This window comes from Colletotrichum phormii (assembly GCF_030913505.1).
Source record: "Colletotrichum phormii strain CBS 102054 chromosome Unknown BDP81scaffold_56, whole genome shotgun sequence".
NCBI classification, from domain to species: domain Eukaryota; kingdom Fungi; phylum Ascomycota; class Sordariomycetes; order Glomerellales; family Glomerellaceae; genus Colletotrichum; species Colletotrichum phormii.
The window spans coordinates 20,043-39,774 of NW_026851498.1; the positions used below are offsets into that span (position 1 = coordinate 20,043).

Sequence of the window (19,732 nt, forward strand, 5' to 3'; positions counted from 1 at the left end):
ACGATATCTTGGTAGCTTGCGTGGAGTCTTCTGCCGTATGAATGAATTCGATTCGCGGCTGTATCAACAGTACATATTGTTTTGATCTATCAAGCTATTTGTATGCGCATGGTGTGAATGTATTATTGTAAGATGCTATAGGTACACATAAGACTTTTGCTCAAAGGAATTTGATAGATTCGGCCTTCTCGAACGCGTAAGGAATGCTAGGAGTTTTCCATTCGGGAGAAGTTTCCTTTTCTCCCTCAAACTTGACCACGGGTCTCAGAATACTCAAGCGCTTTTTATCAAAGGCACTTGAATCAAAACTCTGGAACCACTCGCCCTCGGGATTGAAGAAGTCACCAAGAACCCTTGTCCACCCATTCCAGACAGTCACTAGGAGATCCAGAACATGATGAGCACCCCTCATTTCTCCCCATTGGAAGCGCTGCTTGCACTCTTCAACAGTGGTCTCAGGGTAGAGACCGACCTCTTCGGTAAGGGCAAAGGCGTTGACACCCACAAGACTGGCATGTGAATAGTAGCTTCCGCCCTCAGTTGCGCGTCGCTTCAGTCCAAGCATCGCCCCGACCGCGCCCAAGACACCAGTGGACATGTCAGAAATAGGCAAGCTTGGAAGCACAGCCTCGTTATCCGGAAGCCCCAAAGACCTTCCTGTGACATAGGCAGAACCAGCCGCAGCATCAGCGATTTGCTGCCAACCAGGTCGCTCAGCATAATATCCGTCCGGTCCATAGCAGTTCTCGGTGACATAAACGATGCCTCGGCCACGATCCCCAGCCATCTTCAAGAGTTCGTTCAGCCCGAGGCCGAATTTAGGCATCTTGTTGATGCGGAACCCCTGGATGAAAACATCGCATTCGGAAACGAGCGATTTGAGGATTGAGGCATCCTCTTCTTTTCGGAGATCAATGGCAATAGTGCGTTTGCCGGCGTTCAGTGAGAGCTGCATGATGTTGATATCCGGAAGGTGGGGAGGGTTGACGCGGATCACGTCTGCGCCGTATGCGGCAAGAATGGTTCCAATCTCTGGCCCAGCGATAACTCGAGTCATCTCAATAACCTTGACTCCTGCCAAGGGTCGTTTGTCGTTGGGGCTGAGAGGCGGGAACGCAATTGGCGGTGTCGGGATCGTCTGCTCCTGCTTTTTGACATTGACTAGAGGGTGCCTGCAAAGAGACCGTCCCATCTCAGACTCGCGCCACTGCTTGGGAGTAAAGCAGATGCTGCCGCAAAATCCATTCAACAGGTTTGTGACTTCCATCTTCTCTGGGCTAAGCTTTGCGGTGTGCTCAGCAATGTGCGCGGCCGCTTCGTCGTTAGACTTAATAGGTGCTGACGGGTCAACGCCGATAGAGCGCAGGACTGGATCAGCGTTCATGCTACCATGAAGGGAGTACCACACTTCAGGATCGCTGGTTGGGTAGAGGCCGGTCGCACGGTATTTGAGGGCAGTATCGGTCCAGCCGTGTTCCCAGTCCGGCAGAAAGCTCTTAAGTTGACCCTGCTTGACCATGTTGACAACATCCATACCGTCGAGGAATGCAGTGGCTATGCAGCCAAACCAGACAGCTGCGTGTGTGGTGTTGACGGAAATCTGTCGGTCGTCCTTGTTGACGCCCCGGATGGCTAGAATTTCGTCCGCAAGAACGCCGGTCATAGCGTGAAGAGCGGCAGCGACAGAAACTGCCTTGATCGGGCCGGGAATGACGGGGTACGCCTCTCCGGAAAAATTGACTTTGGAAAGAAGACGCTCATCTTGAGTGAATCCCGGGGTTTGGCTTGCTATGAGGCGGAAAATCCGCTCTGTGTCTTCGGGTACTGGGGTGAAGGTCTTGTCTGTGAAGGTGCCAGGACCGTAGATGCCGGGAATCCTTTCTGATGCCATAGTGACGGGCGAGGATGATTATTACGAGGCTGCGTAAGTTTGAATATAGTGTATGAATTCGTGTCGACTCGAAGTGGTAGGGCCTCCGTGTGTACTGGTCAAATTGTTGTGATGAAGAGGACGGGTAAGTTAGCCAAAGAGGGTGGTGGACTTAAATATGGTGTTCCTTAACAGCTTTCGCCGTAAAGACTAATATGTAGTTGACAACGACAAAACTCGCGGAAATAGAGCGGAACATGAGTCCAGAATTCTCGGAAGGGCCGCAAAGTGATTTGGTGTAACCGTTATCGGAAGAATGACAACTGGGAGCATTGCGGGAATATGCGGCACGAGGCCGATGTTGTGGGGCAGAAAACGGAGAGAAATGACGTTGCTCGGACTCAGATCGACGGTAAATGTGAGCCGAATGATGCGGGTATGGGATCCACTTGTCGGGTGCGAAATCAACGCGAACGCCGGAGCTCGAGGTCGAGATCTCCAGCAGAAGCCAGGATCTTTGAATGGTTACGTAGCATGAATGACGTTGGGTCCGAACGGAGACCACATTTGACCATTCCGTACATGTGGTATGTTTACCTAGCTGCCTTGTCTCTTTTGCAACAGAGTCATGTTTCAACTCTTGAGGATTCATTACAAGAGAAGTTTTCGAGAAGCTCCAGCAGCAGTAATGCGGGGCCGGGAGAGCCAAGCTTTGACGATCCGGAGCTGGCGCATGAGTCGCAGACCCGCCACAGTGATTCCGCGCGCGGAATTATGCCCGCTACCCCGTAGAACGGCATCTCATCGGTATCCACTCGTCGGCATTGTGGGCTCTAGAACTATTCGGAGTTTCGAGACTTTGGACCCAACGTCGGCCCGGTGATCTTCTTCTCTATCTCGGAGGCGCCGGTAGGCCGCTCTTGCATGTATCCACGATGACCCAATCTCTTAGGATTAAGGATGCTGCTCTCTGAACAGCCACCATAGGTAATCTGTAAAAGCTTACTAGTTTTATTTCACCATAAATGTCAGCCTTGATCTTTCCCTCGGTGGCCACGCTGATTCCCTCCGTTTCTTAAAATCTCATAAGCTTCATCAACTGTGATACAACACCATCACTAAACTAAGATACTGCAACACAACACCCTTCTCAAGTATCACCTCTTTTACACAATTTCCGACAAAAGAAACCAATCGTATCTCCATCTTTGAGCATGTCGCATGTTCAAAAGGTCGCTATTGTGGGCTGCGGCTCTATCGGAGCCTCTTGGGCTGCTCTATTCCTAGCGCAAGGCCTCCAAGTATCGGCTTTCGATGTCAACCCTGCTGCTGAGACGTTCCTTCGAACCCTTGTTACCGACGCACTACCTATTCTTTCGACTCTGGGTCTCGTCAAGAACGCCGAAGCTAAAGCACAAGACATCTTCTTCACGACAAACATGACAGAGGCTCTCACAGAAGCCGATTTTGTGCAAGAAAACGGGCCGGAGAAATTGGACTTCAAGCGCAAATTATTCAACGACATGGCGAATATTGTTCTGCCAACCACAATCATCGCTACGAGCAGCAGTGGCTTGACTTGTTCAAGCATACAGCTCGGAATGAGTACATCGAGCCGGCCTGAGCGGTGTGTTGTTGGCCATCCTTTCAACCCTCCGCACCTCATCCCCCTCGTGGAGGTAGTTGCCGGTAGCCAGACATCATCTGAAACTGTCAGCACCACGATGGAATTTTACGAGAGAATTGGGAAGAAGGCAGTGCACGTTAAAAAAGAAGTCGTCGGTCATGTCGCCAACCGTCTTCAGGCAGCCTTGATGAGAGAGGTCATGTACTTACTACAGGAAGACGTTGCCAATGTTGAGGACATCGACAAAGCAATGAGTTACGGCCCTGGTCTACGGTGGGGCGTCATGGGTCCGAACATGTTACTGCACCTGGGAGGCGGTGAGGGCGGGATTGAGTACATGGCGGAACATTTACTGGGACCCTTGATGTCTTGGTACGCGCCTGAAGACCCTCAAGTAACAGACGAATTGAGGCAGAAGTGGGTCTTGGGAACGAGACAGGCCGTAGATGACAGGGCCTACCGACAGCTCGCGAAGCAACGCGACGAAGAGTTGGTAAGACTCCTGAACGTAAGGCAAGAATGGGATGGCTATGCAGAAGCAAGCAAGGGATCAATGGCAAAGTAGTAACCCCAGTTGTTTCACTGCATGCGAACTTTTCATTTAGAGCTTGTTCTTAGATATAATTAATATTTCATGTTATAAATGACTCTTTTTTTCGCCATGATAGAATCGTTTCCTTTTGATCAAAATTGGTCGTTAGGCAACCGATTAATTACTTGATAGTCCGATGCACATGGACCTTGGTCGTGAGATGGGCCGGAGCATACAGCCTGCAGGTTAGGTGCCTAAATGAGAATCAAACAGTCTCAATCGCTGACGACCCAAGAGCTGTCATACAGGTGGTTCAGGGGTAGGAATAGAAGACTACTCGCGCAACTTCACAGAGGCATCGAATCCGACTGTTCGGTATGCCACCTTCTTTTCTTGTTGATCTGTTCTTCGTTAGGAGTGATCTCACAATTCTCAAAAATCTCAACCGTCGCTGACTTGGGTGCCATGTGGACCGAGTGGGGGCTGCCTGACCAGTGCGGAATCAATCCCGTGCTAAAGAGATCGGGTCCGCGTTGCATGACAACAGTGTGGACCTACGGATACAACAGCGCTATGCGCATGTCATGAAGACCGAAGTGCGAATACCGACTTTGTCGGAAGTTCAGGAGTGGCCGACAGCGGATCAATTTGAGAAGCAGGGAAGTTCTCAGCAGGGGCCAAAAAAACGTAATTGAAAACTTTTCCCCCTTCGCCTGACGATCCGAAGGCTTCGAATGACGCAGAGTAAGTGCAATGTCATAAGAATAGTTGGTAGCCGTCTACCTGATCTCAAGACGATAATCGACCAATGTTTCCTGATCAACCAACACACTGTATTACTACCTTCCTATACCCTAATTGTAAATCTACCTAAGGGGGCAACATGGGTTCTTATTACCAACAACGCCTCTACATCCTCGACACAGACCTGTCCCATCCGCCAGAGAGTCGCCGAGGACGCATTTTATCATGCCTCACCGATGGAAGCGACCTTAGGACTGTGATAGACAACATGTCAACTCTCCCCGACGGAATAGCGATCGATCACGCCAATGACCACATGTACTGGACAAATATGGGATCTAGCTTCAAGTCAAACGACGGCTCGATCGAACGAGCCAACCTGGATGGCTCAAATCGACAAGTCATTGTACCAGAAGGTACTACGGGTGTCTTCACGCCGAAGCAAATCACTATTGCGGAGCAAAGTAAAAAGCTATACTGGTGTGATCGGGAGGGAATGAAAGTCATGCGAGCCAGCTTGGATGGCTCTGATGTCGAGATCCTCGTCTCAACGGGTAACACTGAAGAGGAGAGATTGGATCAGAAGACGTGGTGCGTTGGTGTCGCTGTAGACGAACAGCAAGATGTCTTCTATTGGACACAGAAAGGCCCATCAAAGGGCAACCAAGGACGGATTTTCCGTGCACCGATACACGCCTCTTTCGAAGACCGATCCAAACAAATCGAAATGGTATTTGGCAAACTACCCGAGCCAATCGACCTTGATATCGACGAGGTAAATGGCGCGCTATATTGGACAGATCGGGGAGATCCTCCTGCCGGAAACACTCTCAATCGAGCCATGATGTCCGATGCTGGGAAACGGGAAACCCTGGCTATACGGCTACACGAAACCATTGGTTTATCACTGGATCAGCGGGCTGGGGTAGCGTACGTGACAGACCTTGCCGGCGGCGTCTACTCTGTTGATACGAAAACTCGAAAGAAGACTGTGTTGTTTTCGGAGTTGGGCGACATTACAGGAATTGCATTAGTATGATGCATTCCGAATATCGGGCATGAAAAGATCGAATTGAAACAGGTATCAAAGAGAGTTACTCTTTCTCGGAGAGATCCCAAATGCAAACGGACTTGTAACATGCCTGTGATGAAACCCAATCTTACCTTAGAAAATCATGTCGACGACCAGTAAATCAGTACTCCGATTGCATGACTGATGTTCGGCCACCGTCATTGAGAAGCATGAGACCATTGCAGAATGAGCCAGCCCGACTTGCAAGATATAAAACTGCGCCGGCCATTTCTTCGTCACCGCCAAATCGTCCTTGCCGCCATGGCGTTAAATATAAAACAAAAACAAACAAACAAACCATTTATTACCTAGCCAAGAACGATTTAAATAGCATTCCCCTTGCTCAACGCCGTCAACAACTCAATATACCTCCCAAGCAACACCTCCGCATCACCCTCCCTATACACGCTGCTCTATAACTTGGCAGTCACAAGCGGATCCCTCGTCGGATCATCACTCATCTCCACCAGAACATCATACGGCGTGCGCTCCCAGCTCGCCACTACCTCAACGATCCGCGCACCGCCCACGGCCCCAGACTCGGCCGCCCCCTGGCGGTAATCAAAGACCGCCTGGAATAGCGGCGCGCACGTCATCGCCCATGGTAAGACGACCGTATCGTCCAGTCCTAGACGGGCCGCGATCACGTCGTGCGGCACGACCGAGTGCGCCATGGCCTGCCGTACCGCCCCCTTGGCGGATTCGATGGTGGCGGTAAAGGAATCGGAGGAGGCGTGGAGGCGCAAGGGCAGCAGATTGGCAAAGTACCCCATGGTGGACAAGTCCGCCACGGACGAGCGGTTCGTGTCGGCTAAGCCAATGGATACCTGCGCCTGCTTGGACAGATTCGAAAGCAGCGCGGCGTACGCCGCAAGATAGAACGTCATGGGCGTCGTCCGGAGTTTCTTGGTGCGCTCTTTGATTCTAAACGCAAACACGGCAGACAGGCGGGACAAGGCGGTGTGCTGGTCCCAGCTCACGGGTCCTCGGGCGCGCTTCGCGCCGGGGAGGGGCAGCAGCAGGAGCGGTGCGGGCAGAGGCTTGTAGAGACACGTCCAGTACGCAATGGACGCGTCCATGCCCCCCGAGGCGAGGAGGGTGCGTTGTTTGACCGCGAAGAAGTCGGTGTACTGCGGTGCCGGGGGGGGGGAGGACAACGCCGGCGTAGAGCTGGGACAGCTCGGCGACGAGGTTTTCGGTGGTAGAGCCGTCGCCGGCCAGGCGGTGGTAGGCGAGCACAAAGGAGGTGGGCCGTGGGCGACCAAGTGGAGAGGGCGATTTTGAAGGTTTCGCCGTTCGCCAGGTCGTAGGCTTCCTTTTGCAGCTTGGCCAGCGCGGCGTCGGCCTCGGCGCGGGAGGCGACGGAGACGGCGCGCAGGCCCCAGGTCGGGGCGGGGAGGACGTGCAGCTGCGGTGTGGGGGCGGAGGCTTCCGAGGGGCGGAAGGCCGTGCGGGAGGTTTGGTGGCACGTGATGGCGGCCAAGGAGAGGCGGGAGGCGCCTTCGGCTGCTAGGTCGTCGATGGACGCGCCGGAGAGGACGCGCAGAATGGGGATGTCGACGAGGAGTTGTTTAGAGAACCTATGGGTGTGAAGCTTGCTGTTAGTGGACTGTGCTGTGGTGGGGAATCGGTGAGAGTGGGAGTGAGCGCCTGCGTACCATGAAGCGACGGTGATGGCGCCGAGCGAGTCGATGCCCTGGTCCAGGAGGGGAGCGGCCGCGTTGACGCTCTCTTCCGGCGGGATATGAAGCACGCCGCGCATCTTGTCGGAGAGGCTCTCTTCTCTGTTGTATCATTGCACCGTCAGCTCCGGCCCATCACGGCAACCCCACTAATAGCCGCCCGAACCTGCTCCATCGTCGTCGCCGTTGCCAACATCTCCTTGACGCCCATCTTGCTCCCGCCCGCATCAGCGGCATCGCCCCTGCTCTCCGGCGTCTTCAGATTCCCGAATCGCGGGTCATGGTAGAACTTGATGGTCTCCTTGTGCCGCGACTCCAGCGCGGGAATACCGCTACCAATCTCCGTCTCGGACATGTCAATGGCCTTCTTGGCGTGCACGCCGTCGACGCCGTGGACCCGGCGGCCGGATACGACTGCCTCGGCAAAGAGGGTCAGGAATTCGGCTTCGCGGCTGTTGCGGGTCAGGTAGCCGATGCCCATCACGGCGCCGATGTGGATTATGGAGGCCTGGTATTTTGTCAGCTTGTCGGCTTGCACATTTACCAAATAGTATATTGAATACAATAAAATAAAACAAAATAAAATAAAAACAACTTACAGCGAGACCCTTGCTCCGCCTGTATTGCCCCAGCGCCTGCAGATACGCGTTGGCAGCAGTGTAATTCGTCTGGCCCGGATTACCACCAAACAGCGCGGTACTAGAAAACATGACGAAGAAGTCAAGCGGGTCCTTTGTCCGGATCGCAGAACCGGTCGTGGAAGATCTTGGCGCCCGGGACTTTGGACGTGAACACCACGTCCATCGTCGCCAGGTCCATGTTCTTCAGCAGCGCGTCCCTGAGCACCAGCGGGCCGTACGCCACACCACCCACGCGGCAGGTTATATACATCGCAAAGAGTGCCGGCGTCGACAGATTCTGCCTTGGATACGTCCCTATATCTATTTTTGGCTATTCTTGTCAGATGATGGTGACTCTCCAACAGGATGCCGCCGAGACCTACATGGCGAGCACGGTCACCTTCCCGCCGACCCTCTCCATATCCTCAAGTCACCCGGCCTCCAGCCTCTCGGGATTCCGGCTAGATAACACAACATACCGCCCGGCATGCTTGACGATCCACGCCGCGATCGAACGCCCCATGGACTGCGAAAGCCCGACGAGGAGGTACGTCTTGTCCTTGACAAATAGCGTGCCCGCGTCCACGAGGCTGACGCGGACGGGGACCTTGGCCTCGGCCTGCCAGTCGACTATCGCGTCGAGGGCGTCGTGCGCGTCGGCGGGCTTGGTGACGGGGCAGGAGGCGGTGGTGTCTACGTCCAAAGCTGGGCTAGATATGGATTCGGAGACGAGCTGCAGCTGGCTTGCTTCCAGGGCGTCAGAGTAAGCCACAGCGAGATTAAAGTCTGTCCCTTGCTCAGAAAAAAAGTCAGGCACGCCCCATGCCGCTGGGTGAAGTACCCATGTTCATAGTTGGCAGGCAGCAGAGCCAGGGAGGCGTGTGCCTACACCCCCGGCCTTGCGGTTCATCGCAAGATATGGCTGGGCCCTATTTATCCTTGCTGGCGCATAGTGCAAGGGCACGATGGGCCGCACTAACAGTGGATCCAAACAATCTCGCCTGTGTACCTTCTCGAGTTGTGCACAAGCTATCTCCCTGTCGTCTACCAACACGCTGAGGTCTCCATGCGGGAGACATAGGCAGCCTGGCTGGGCGCGGCCTCATCTGTATTGCGAAGCCAGGCCCGTGTAGGCGAGTGGCCTGGGGGTGTTCAAACAATCACGTCCAGCCATTAATAATGGCTAGCATGCCTTGACCATCGAGGGTCGACACTTCTCGGCGGCTACTGGCACAAGACCATCAAAGATCGAAGAGGCATGATCCCCAACACTATGCCTACGAACCACGAATAAGAATACGAGGTATTCCGCGAGCGACGTACGCAAGGTCAGCGACAGTATGCTCAAGCCGGGCCATCTCTTGGGCATTTTCCAACAATCCGTAACATCTTTTCAAGAAGTATTTAAGTAATATATGGCGCTCAGCAAGACGAATCTTCAAGAGTGCCGTCGTCCCCCAGTTGAGTACATTCGCCCGGAACCATGGCTAATATACGTCCGCACATCATCACGCTAGGTATTGGATCGCGAGAATGACTCGGAACGTGCCAATATCCGAATTGGTTTGGCTAATGATCTGAGGAAAAGAACGCGACGCACGCGATGGATGTCGCCAGTATCGTTGTATACTCGACGTTATTTGCTCGGGGATGGCGTATAAGGCTTCTCAGCCGCGTCGTCGTTCATAGCAAAGGGACGAGGGTAGGAGGCCAACGGCGTTATTATCCCATCGAGTGCTGAATGGCAACAGTACATCCCCCCCCCCAATTATTACCCACTTTTCCCCCTCACAACAGCGATACACGACGGTACGTCATTTACCCCTATGGGTTCCTCCCTATTGGGGTTGCGATTTGTAACTTAAAAGATTGCTGGTACCTATTTCATAACCAGAATATATAGACGGAAGAGGTACTAGAAAACTAGGCCTTTTGATTGGTTGGAAAAAGGCTTGGCTGGTCTCTGAGTGGCTATTACCCCTCACTGGATGTACTGTTGCCATTCAGCACTCGATGGGATAGTTATCCGGCGTTCGATACTATTTACGGGGAGAACAATGGCTAGCAACAGTGTGGTCGTCAGAGCCGGGGAGATCCGAAATCCAGCGGGAGACAATAAGTTCGATTATGTTACCTACCTGTTCATATAAGAAAAACCTAGCGAACGTGAAGTATGTTCCTTGTTGGCTTCTTGAAGGATAACGAGGTCGCCGTGTTAGGTCTAGTGACGCGAAGGGGAGTGGGTGGAGTAACCCCAGCTGACGATGAGATAATTCGGAAGTATCCAGAGTTTCCCAGACAATAGATACACAGATTCATATGGCATATATATCAGATGTGACAGAACTACGTAAGTACTCAGAATAGCCTCACACAGTACAGCTATGTGCGAATTTAGTGTCCTCTTCGTACTCTTTGTGGTGTACAACGCGAAGTCAGAGATGGCTGCCGGATTACACTTACAACAGCGGGATTGGCCAGTTCCGGCTTGTAATCAGAAGTCGTGTAAGGTAGCTTCATTCCCACCAACGAATGATTGCTTTATATTGAGAACAGCAAAGTGCACTTCCGGGCAAGTGGTACCAATCCTGCTTATGCCAGTGCACCCTGTGTAAATAACCTTCTATTTGTTATTTCCGAGGCCCGCGATAAGCCTCGACGTTGACGCCCAGGCGGATTCTTGTGAGTCCTTAGCCTGCACAAGGCAGAATTGACTGGCAAGCGCTGCAGCCTGTGCATTTGGCCTTGGCAGATTCATCTCAGGCATCCACGCATGTTGAGAAGTTGTCCTTCAGCAAATGATAGGTCGGAGCGGAAATAATGAGGGGTCGGGCCCTGGACTGCAGCAGTTTATCGGTAATGTTTAACGTGAGGCTGACCTAGCACTTTACGTTTAAGAAGCAGGACTTCCCCTCGTAAAGCTGCGGAATCAATGCCTCTATAATCTGTTTAAGCCTAGCGGAGCTAGATTTCTAATATTTTATGCCTGCTATATAATCGACCTACTAAAACTTAACCCGAAGATACGATCGCCAGCAGCCTACCGACGAAAGATGTACGATCCGAATACCAAAGAGTCACGTGATGATAATAATAAGAGCGCCGCAGAAAGCAAGAGCGGCTTGCTCAAGCATGGCCGTACCTCAGCACCTGGTAAGCTCCCTCGGAGTCTGGGATGCCAGTCCTTACCAGTCCTTTCTAATGGCGTTGTCAGACTCTGATGCCGATGACTTCCAACCCGGAAAAAAGAGAAAGACTGGTGTTGATCGGCCGGGGGGAGATGCTCTTGTCGCAGAGGACTATACTGTGGGCTGGGTGTGTGCCCTCCCGCTGGAAATGGCTGCCGCGAAAGGGATGCTCGATCAGCTTCATCCGAACTTGCCCTGGCAGGATCCAGCCGACCATAACAGCTACGTCTTGGGTCAGGTCCAAGGCCACAACGTCGTTATCGCCTGCCTGCCTGCAGGCATCTATGGAACAACACCAGCTGCCACGGTCGCGAAGGACTTGCTGCGGACCTTCAAGTCAATCCGGTTCGGCTTGATGGTTGGAATCGGCGGTGGTGTACCGTCGCGAAAACATGATATCCGGCTGGGCGATATCGTGGTTAGCCAACCCGCTGAAACAAGTGGAGGTGTTATCCAGTACGATCGGGGGAAGACAGTACAGGAGGGAGAGTTCCAACGCACAGGATCGCTCAACGCACCACCCCAGGTCCTGTTAGCCGCCCTGGGTCGTCTCCAGGCCGATCACCTAATCGAAGACAGCAGAATCCCCCACTTTATATCTGAGCTTATTAGCAAAAGCCCAAAGATCATGAAGAAGAAGTTCAGTCATCAGGGCGCTCTCCACGATTACCTTTTCCAAGTAGAGTACGACCACGTCGATTCAGACTCTACTTGTGATGAGTGTGATCCTAAGCAGAAGATTCAGCGGGAGGACAGAGACGACACGAATCCAGTTATTCATTACGGCAATATTGCCTCAGGCAATCAGGTAATTAAGCATGGAAAGACACGCGATAAGTTAAGCAAAGACCTTGGGGTGCTCTGCTTCGAGATGGAGGCTGCAGGACTACAAGATTTCCCATGCCTAGTCATCCGTGGTATTTGCGACTACGCGGACTCTCATAAGAACAACCAGTGGCAAGAATACGCAGCTATAACAGCGGCCGCATTTACAAAGGAGCTCCTTTCAGTCATACCGCCAAATAGGGTCCTGCAGGAGAAGCTTATACCGCAGTTGGTGTCTGGTAAGTAGATAATTCCTAGCCTAAATATTCTAATTATTTTGTCCTTCTATAAGTTATGCAAAATTCATTGTTTGAGTTTATCTCCCTAGTTGAACTTTCTTTTAAGGAATATTTAGGTACTAATGCCTCATGCAGATCCTCACCTTCATAAGCTTGTTTCTAACACAAATACGGCCATCTCGGCACAGACGCAGAAGCAGGAGATCAGATATGAGAGCCAAAAACAGGTTGATTGCCATCAAACATTCAAAACGAGCGCATATGAGAAGTTCAAGAATATCAACCCTGACCGAGTCCCGGGCACATGCAAATGGGTGTTAGAGCATCCACGATACACAAAATGGCAGCAGAGCCGTCAGGATGACCTCCTTTGGATTTCGGCTGACCCAGGCTGTGGAAAGTCTGTGTTGGCCAAATCCCTTATTGACGAGGAGATAAATCAATCGAACGAGCATACAGTGTGCTACTTCTTCTTTAAGGACAACGACGACCAAAACAGCCTCGCGACAGCCTTATGTGCTATTCTTCATCAGCTTTTCTATTATCAACCACTCCTTATCCGCCAAGCTATGGCGGCCTTTGAAAAGAACGGAGAGAAACTGCAGACTGAAGTGGATGAGCTGTGGCGTACCTTCATAGCGGCTGGCAAGGACGATCAAGCAGTCAGTGTTACTTGTGTTCTGGACGCTTTGGACGAGTGCTGCGTTGATGACCGACAAAAACTCATTCGGTTTCTAACAAACTTCCACAACCAACCAACGATATCGACGGGGAAGTTTCAAATCAAGTTCCTTGTGACTAGTCGACCATATCAGGACATCGAAACTGAGTTTCGTAACATTCCTGAGCCTCAAACGATTCGTCTGGCTGGAGAAGAGAGTAATGCTGATATTAGCGAGGAAATCAACCTCGTCATTCGACACGAGGTAGCCACAGCCGGGCATAAACTCGGAATAAGTCAGGAAGTCCAAGACGTGTTGCAAGAAAAGCTCTTCGCAGTTCCGCATCGAACATATCTCTGGCTTCACCTTGTAATGGATGAGATTTATCATAGCCCAGGGTGGCCAAAACATGCGTTCATAAAGACGATTAATACTCTCCCGACCAAGGTGGAAGATGCGTACGAGAATATATTAGGCCGCCTTAACTCCAATCAACGAGGAGAGGCGCAGACTCTTCTTCACATCGTTGTTGCCGCCCGCCGACCGCTCACACTGTTGGAAATGGCTGTGGCTTTCCAGTTGGCCCCAGATTCACCAGTTGTTCAGGCACATAAGGACCTCGACCTTAACTCCACCAATCTCAAGCTACATATACGGCAGCTTTGCGGGCTTTTTGTGTTTATCAACGACGACCGCATCTATCTAATACACCAGACAGCCAAGGAATTTCTAGTTGCACAGGATATTCCCGCCTCTTCAGCAGATAGCTGTTGGAAACACTCCCTCTACAGACCAGATTCAGACACGATAATGACGCAAATTTGTGTTCAATATTTGTCAATTGGGGATACTCAAGAGGATCGGTTCCGTGCTGATACACATAAGCCAGACAACAATACAGCACAATACCCCTTTTTGGAATATTCTGCAATACACTGGCCATCACACTTACGAGGAGCAAATAATCCAAAGGAGGGCTTGCAAAAGCAGATCTTGCGGCTGTATGACATGCGAAACCAGCGATTCGAAACATGGGTCTCAATCTTTTGGCAAACAAACTATCCATACCAAGTGAGGAGTGGCCTCAACAGTGTACATCTGGCTGCATTGAATGGCCATGACGAAGTGTTACGGAGACTACTTGCCTCAGACGACGCTGCGTTGAACTCAAAGGCCACAGCGGGCTACACACCACTCATTTGGGGGTCTTTAGAGGGTCGCCAGAACAGCGTCCAGATGCTTCTCGATAAGGGCGCAGATGTCAACGCTCAAGGCGGCTACTATGGCAACGCTCTTTATATTGCATCAGAAAAAGGCCACGACAAGATCGTCCAGATGCTTCTCGATAAGGGCGGAGATGTCAACGCTCAAGGCGGAGAGTATGGCAACGCTCTTCAGGCTGCATCATTTAGAGGCGATGACAACATCGTCCAGATGCTTCTCAACAAGGGCGGAGATGTCAACGCTCAAGGCGGAGAGTATGGCAACGCTCTTCAGGCTGCATCATTTAGAGGCGATGACAACATCGTCCAGATGCTTCTCGATAAGGGCGCAGATGTCAACGCACAAGGCGGCGAGTATGGCAACGCTCTTCAGGCTGCATCATTTAGGGGCCACGACAACGTCGTCAAGATGCTTCTCAACAAGGGCGCAGATGTTAACGCTCAAGGCGGAGAGTATGGCAACGCTCTTCAGGCTGCATCATTTAGAGGCGATGACAACATCGTCCAGATGCTTCTCAACAAGGGCGGAGATGTCAACGCTCAAGGCGGAGAGTATGGCAACGCTCTTCAGGCTGCATCATTTAGAGGCGATGACAACATCGTCCAGATGCTTCTCGATAAGGGCGCAGATGTCAACGCACAAGGCGGCGAGTATGGCAACGCTCTTCAGGCTGCATCATTTAGGGGCCACGACAACGTCGTCAAGATGCTTCTCAACAAGGGCGCAGATGTTAACGCACAAGGCGGAGAGTATGGCAACGCTCTTCAGGCTGCATCATTTAGAGGCGATGACAACATCGTCCAGATGCTTCTCAACAAGGGCGCAGATGTCAACGCACAAGGCGGCGAGTATGGCAACGCTATTCAGGCTGCATCATTTAGGGGCCACGACAACGTCGTCAAGATGCTTCTCAACAAGGGCGCAGATGTCAACGCACAAGGCGGCGAGTATGGCAACGCTCTTCAGGCTGCATCATTTAGAGGCGATGACAACATCGTCCAGATGCTTCTCAACAAGGGCGCAGATGTCAACGCACAAGGCGGCGAGTATGGCAACGCTATTCAGGCTGCATCATTTAGGGGCCACGACAACGTCGTCAAGATGCTTCTCAACAAGGGCGCAGATGTCAACGCACAAGGCGGCGAGTATGGCAACGCTCTTCAGGCTGCATCATTTAGAGGCGATGACAACATCGTCCAGATGCTTCTCAACAAGGGCGCAGATGTCAACGCTCAAGGCGGCAAGTATGGCAACGCTCTTCAGGCTGCATCATTTAGAGGCGATGACAACATCGTCCAGATGCTTCTATGGCAACGCTCTTTAGGCTGCATCATCCCAAGCCTATGACAACATAGTCCAGACGCTTCTTATCAAGGTCGCTGATGTCAAAGTACAAGGCGGCGAATATTGTAAAGCTCTTTATATTGCATCAATTGGAAGCTAAAACACCACCGTCCACATGTGTCAAGTTGGGTTGCTGACGCAGGGTGGAAGCTTTCAGAGGCCAACTGCAGTTAGGGGTAGAATGATGAATTACTGAAATCTGCTCCTCCCTACTAGGTGATGGTTGAAATCCTAACATACTGGCAACTACAAACACCTACTAGGTGATGGTTGAAATCCTAACATACTGGCAACTACAAACACCTACTAGGTGATGGTTGAAATCCTAACATACAGACAACGATGAATCCGACTCAGATTCATTGAAATGCCCATAGAAATAGAAATGGGTCCCTAAAGACAAGGGGTCAGATTCATTGAAACGACAGGGGGTCAGCTTCATTGAGGTTTTCTTATCTAAAATAGACTATATAGACATGCATCGAAAGCTGAGAATTAGGCGAGCTCAGAAATGATCTTACCTTTATTATAAACCCAGTATTCACCTCTATATGTATAGATTCGTGATTGACGGTTTGATAGGGTCAAGATGGCTCGTGCATGGCTGCACCAATGATCGGTAGGGTGGCCGTTACTCAGATGGCTCGTGCGTCGAACCTTTGAACAGCATCACTACCAAAGCTAGACGTCTAGTAAAGGCTAAGAGCAGTCAAGATCTCAAATCGCATATGTTTAACGAGTTTGTATTTGGCCGTTTGATTCAGCAACTAGTATACTATAACCCCTCTATGCATAACCATAGAATCTGCATTCTGTAGCATACGTTCATCATGCCTATAACATCATAAAGCATGCCGACCTCATCCATCTCGGTAAACCTAACCTCTAGGACACGACGAACTGTAGTAGAGTTCATAGAAAACGCCATAGAAAATAATTATGGGGCGTGAATACTAGGGTGTAGAGTTGATAGAGATTATAGGGGTAGAGTTGGTAGAGGTTTCCTTAGCTAAAATAGACGATATAGATATGCATCGAAAGCTGGCAATCAGGCGAGTTCAGAACTTATCTTATCTTTATTCATAACCCAATATTTATCTCTATTTGTATAGATTCGTGTTTGCCGATTTGATGGGGTGAAGATGGCTCGTGCATCAGTGCACCAATCAACGCTAGAGCTATCATCACATAACCTTGCTATGCTCACTGAGGCAGCAGCCAATCATAGTATTTCTACCTAGCGTTTCCTTTGTGGTAAGCAGTTTAGTATAGTTAAACGAGATAAGGAATGCGCTGCAGCTACCGAATGAGGAGATAGCGCCCATGTCCAGTTTAATGCTGTGGTTAAGATAGTTGCCCGTCCAACAGCATCTTAACTCAACCACAGTCAACATCAATCCACCAATATGTAAGACTAACACCACTTATCTCGGTAGTAGCCCACAACCACCACGGCCTAAGACTATCGTAATTACGCTAGTAATGGAGCCGTTTATCTTTTATGAAGAGTATGTACTCGCTATTTGTAAAATATGTTAGTTTGCTGTGGTTAATGACGAGTTAGCCACCCACCTACGGACACGCCACCGCCATATCCCACCGTCGACCCGTAGTAACATCGTCAAGGCCATCTCTAGTATAATGGGTATATATACGAACTAGGCCAGTCTTACGCAGCTGCAGTATCCCGACCCATTAATAGCCCCTATCGACCATCTTACCGACCTACGTACGGACGGTATCCGATGTCACCGATGTTCCTATGTTTGTTACTAAACTCAAAGGATCCAGGATCACTACCGAAGATATCACGGGTGGGTAAACGACTAGAAGAAGGGCGGTAACGTAAGGGCGAGATCTTATCAGGAATATAGTATACCGTAAACGTCTAGTATACTATACTAGCGGTTCTTTTTATTACGGGCTAGGAGCTAATAGTTCGAGGTAGGGCGTAGCTAACCGCTAAACCAAGCGCCGGAGGCGGTCGCCGAGGAGGCAGCGTCACGGCAGGCCACCGAGCTACTCCGTCAACTACGGCAGAACCAAGCCGAGCAGGTCAAGGCGAGCCATAACGATCTCATCCGTGCTACCAACGACAAGCTCGAGCCGAACCCGTAGCTCCAGCGGGTAGGATGGGCAGAGCATCTGAGTAGACTACGCATCAGCCAGCTCTACGAAACCACCGGCCCAATCCAGGAGGCCGTAGAGGACGTACTCCATATAATATGGACTTCGGTCAACAAGGTCTTAGAGTACGCTAGGGCCATATCTACGCCCAATAAGATCGGGCACGCCGTACTATTCGAGGTCCAGCGGAAGGAAGCACATATTAAGCCCACGAGGCCGTTTAATAACCGCATTAAGGAGGACACTTAGGTACGGTATAAAGATATCTAGAGGGTCTTACTCTATATGTAGTTCCGGACGTAGGAGCTACCGGACGACGGGAGACCGCCGTACCGGCTTACCGAGAGGTAGTACGACGCGTAGGACGAGTTCGAACAATTGGCTAAGGCCGTAGTAGAAGGGGACTCCGACACTACGTCGGATACGCTCCGGCCGGCAGTACTCGAGATGCTCGTTAGTATGCTAGACTACCAGCTTAAGAGAGGGTAGTACGAGAACGTAATAGTGAGCGCGCTCGCTGTAATAGGCATCCGGGCCGACGGTGGCTAGATGGATATTACCGACTATATAACAAAGTATTTGGCGATTATTAAAGTAGCACGTATGTTAGTCGTTTATAAGGTATATACGCAGAGGCAATACGATGTCGCTCGTCAGGCCGCTACGACGGACGAGGGGGCGGCCGATGATGGCATAGAGAGTCTCTTTGTCTACGTCCGTCGCATGGTACAGAGGTTCATGACGCGTACGCCCGGGGCCCCCCAAGCCGAGCCAACACCGATGGATTGGATTCTCGAGACGCGGACGTATGGCATGCACATACAGTATAACACGCCGGCAGACGGCGTAATCGACTGGGTAGGCGACCGCATATCGTATCGGCGCGTACGGTTTACCATGGACCAGTTATCGGACATGCTCCACGGCGTCGTCGACGAGGCCAGGCTGCTATTAGCGCAGCTCACGATGGTCACAGGCGGGGACGAGCAGGGCGACGCAGTGTCGGACAGCAGCCAGGCGAGGAGCTGTCTAGACGAAGCGCTGCCGCGTATTCACTGGCCGTCGATCGAGGACGACCATAGCGAGACCCGAGAGGGTTACTCGTTTCTATACGACGACCGCAACGCGTGGCTGAGGGAAGGGGACGGGTGGGTGTTCCGGCGTATCGTGGGGTCCCAACCGCGGCGGCGTCAGTGGGGTATAGAGGGACCGACGTCGGGCAGCAGGGCGTTCAGGGAGGAGGTAGTGCGCGAGTACGGGCATACGTTCGAGCAGTTCCGCGAGCGGCTATGGTTGCTGATGCATATGCTAGGGGGCCAGCCGGGACGGGCGACGGAGATGGGTAGCTTACGGGTAGCTAATACGGTAAACGGCGGGGTACGGAACATCTTTATACACGACGGTATAATATGTTTCGTAACGGCGTACCATAAAGGGTACCGGAGCAGCGGGCAGACTAAGATTATCCACCGGTATTTACCAGAGAGGCCGGCGAGCTACTTTGTAGTACTTATAGCTCGTACTTCCGTTCTGGCAGGAAGCAGAAGGCATCACGAAGCAGGCCCACCACTATAGCGCTTTCTTATGGCCGACGAGGTCATATAGAAGAGGAGCGGCGGAGGAGCGGCGACGGTAACCAGTATAGATATCGATAACGCGGGCGATACTGCCGAGGACGGGGACGAGGGTAGGGCGGCGTAGGCTTGGATAGAGGATCGGACGTAGACGACGGACCGGGCCAGGCGAATTATATAACGGTACAGCAGCCGGCTACTCGGTAATAAGCTGAACGTGAGCATGTGGCGGCATATTGCCATCGCTATCGCTAACCGATTCTTACACGAGGCGTTCGGGCGGTGGGATCTAGGGAAGAAGGGAGACGACGAGGACGAAGACAGCTCGGTAATAGCCCGTAGGATCTATAAGCCGGGCACGGGACGCGGATCGCCGGTAGATCTATAGGCGGCTACTAGTCC

At 51.7% G+C, this 19,732-nt stretch overlaps 6 protein-coding genes across 6 annotated transcripts; 4 read left to right on the forward strand and 2 right to left on the reverse strand.

The window, feature by feature from the left end:
• Positions 1–160: 160 nt before the first annotated feature.
• Positions 161–1,891, reverse strand: BDP81DRAFT_336905 (CoA-transferase family III domain-containing protein; the record flags this gene model as incomplete). Its single annotated transcript, XM_060585957.1, has 1 exon — positions 161–1,891. The coding sequence occupies one exon, from the start codon at positions 1,889–1,891 to the stop codon at positions 161–163; it is 1,731 nt and encodes a 576-aa protein (XP_060437372.1).
• A 1,193-nt stretch (positions 1,892–3,084) lies between these two features.
• BDP81DRAFT_466797 (3-hydroxyacyl-CoA dehydrogenase) lies at positions 3,085–5,812 on the forward strand (the record flags this gene model as incomplete). Its single annotated transcript, XM_060594441.1, has 3 exons — positions 3,085–4,005; position 4,773; positions 4,905–5,812. 3 exons carry the CDS (start codon positions 3,085–3,087, stop codon positions 5,810–5,812), a joined length of 1,830 nt encoding a protein of 609 aa, XP_060437373.1.
• A 446-nt stretch (positions 5,813–6,258) lies between these two features.
• Positions 6,259–8,237, reverse strand: BDP81DRAFT_401241 (uncharacterized protein; the record flags this gene model as incomplete). The annotated part of the gene is made up of 5 exons (XM_060588791.1): positions 6,259–7,015; positions 7,108–7,425; positions 7,504–7,629; positions 7,722–8,035; positions 8,127–8,237. 5 exons carry the CDS (start codon positions 8,235–8,237, stop codon positions 6,259–6,261), a joined length of 1,626 nt encoding a protein of 541 aa, XP_060437374.1.
• On the forward strand, positions 8,191–9,004 carry BDP81DRAFT_188104 (uncharacterized protein). The gene has a single exon (XM_060582378.1). It carries the CDS (start codon positions 8,345–8,347, stop codon positions 8,912–8,914), a length of 570 nt encoding a protein of 189 aa, XP_060437375.1. The 5' UTR covers positions 8,191–8,344; the 3' UTR covers positions 8,915–9,004.
• Positions 9,005–11,348: 2,344 nt separating this feature from the next.
• On the forward strand, positions 11,349–15,845 carry BDP81DRAFT_513653 (ankyrin repeat-containing domain protein; the record flags this gene model as incomplete). The annotated part of the gene is made up of 2 exons (XM_060595821.1): positions 11,349–12,399; positions 12,535–15,845. The coding sequence occupies 2 exons, from the start codon at positions 11,349–11,351 to the stop codon at positions 15,630–15,632; spliced, it is 4,149 nt and encodes a 1,382-aa protein (XP_060437376.1). The 3' UTR covers positions 15,633–15,845.
• Positions 15,846–18,359: 2,514 nt separating this feature from the next.
• Positions 18,360–19,102, forward strand: BDP81DRAFT_401244 (uncharacterized protein; the record flags this gene model as incomplete). The annotated part of the gene is made up of 2 exons (XM_060588792.1): positions 18,360–19,009; positions 19,069–19,102. 2 exons carry the CDS (start codon positions 18,360–18,362, stop codon positions 19,100–19,102), a joined length of 684 nt encoding a protein of 227 aa, XP_060437377.1.
• Positions 19,103–19,732: the final 630 nt, after the last annotated feature.

Coding starts and splice junctions, on each gene's coding strand:
- BDP81DRAFT_188104 (XM_060582378.1), top strand. CDS start 8,345: ATGTTCTTCAGCAGCGCGTCCCTGAGCACCAGCGGGCCGTACGCCACA.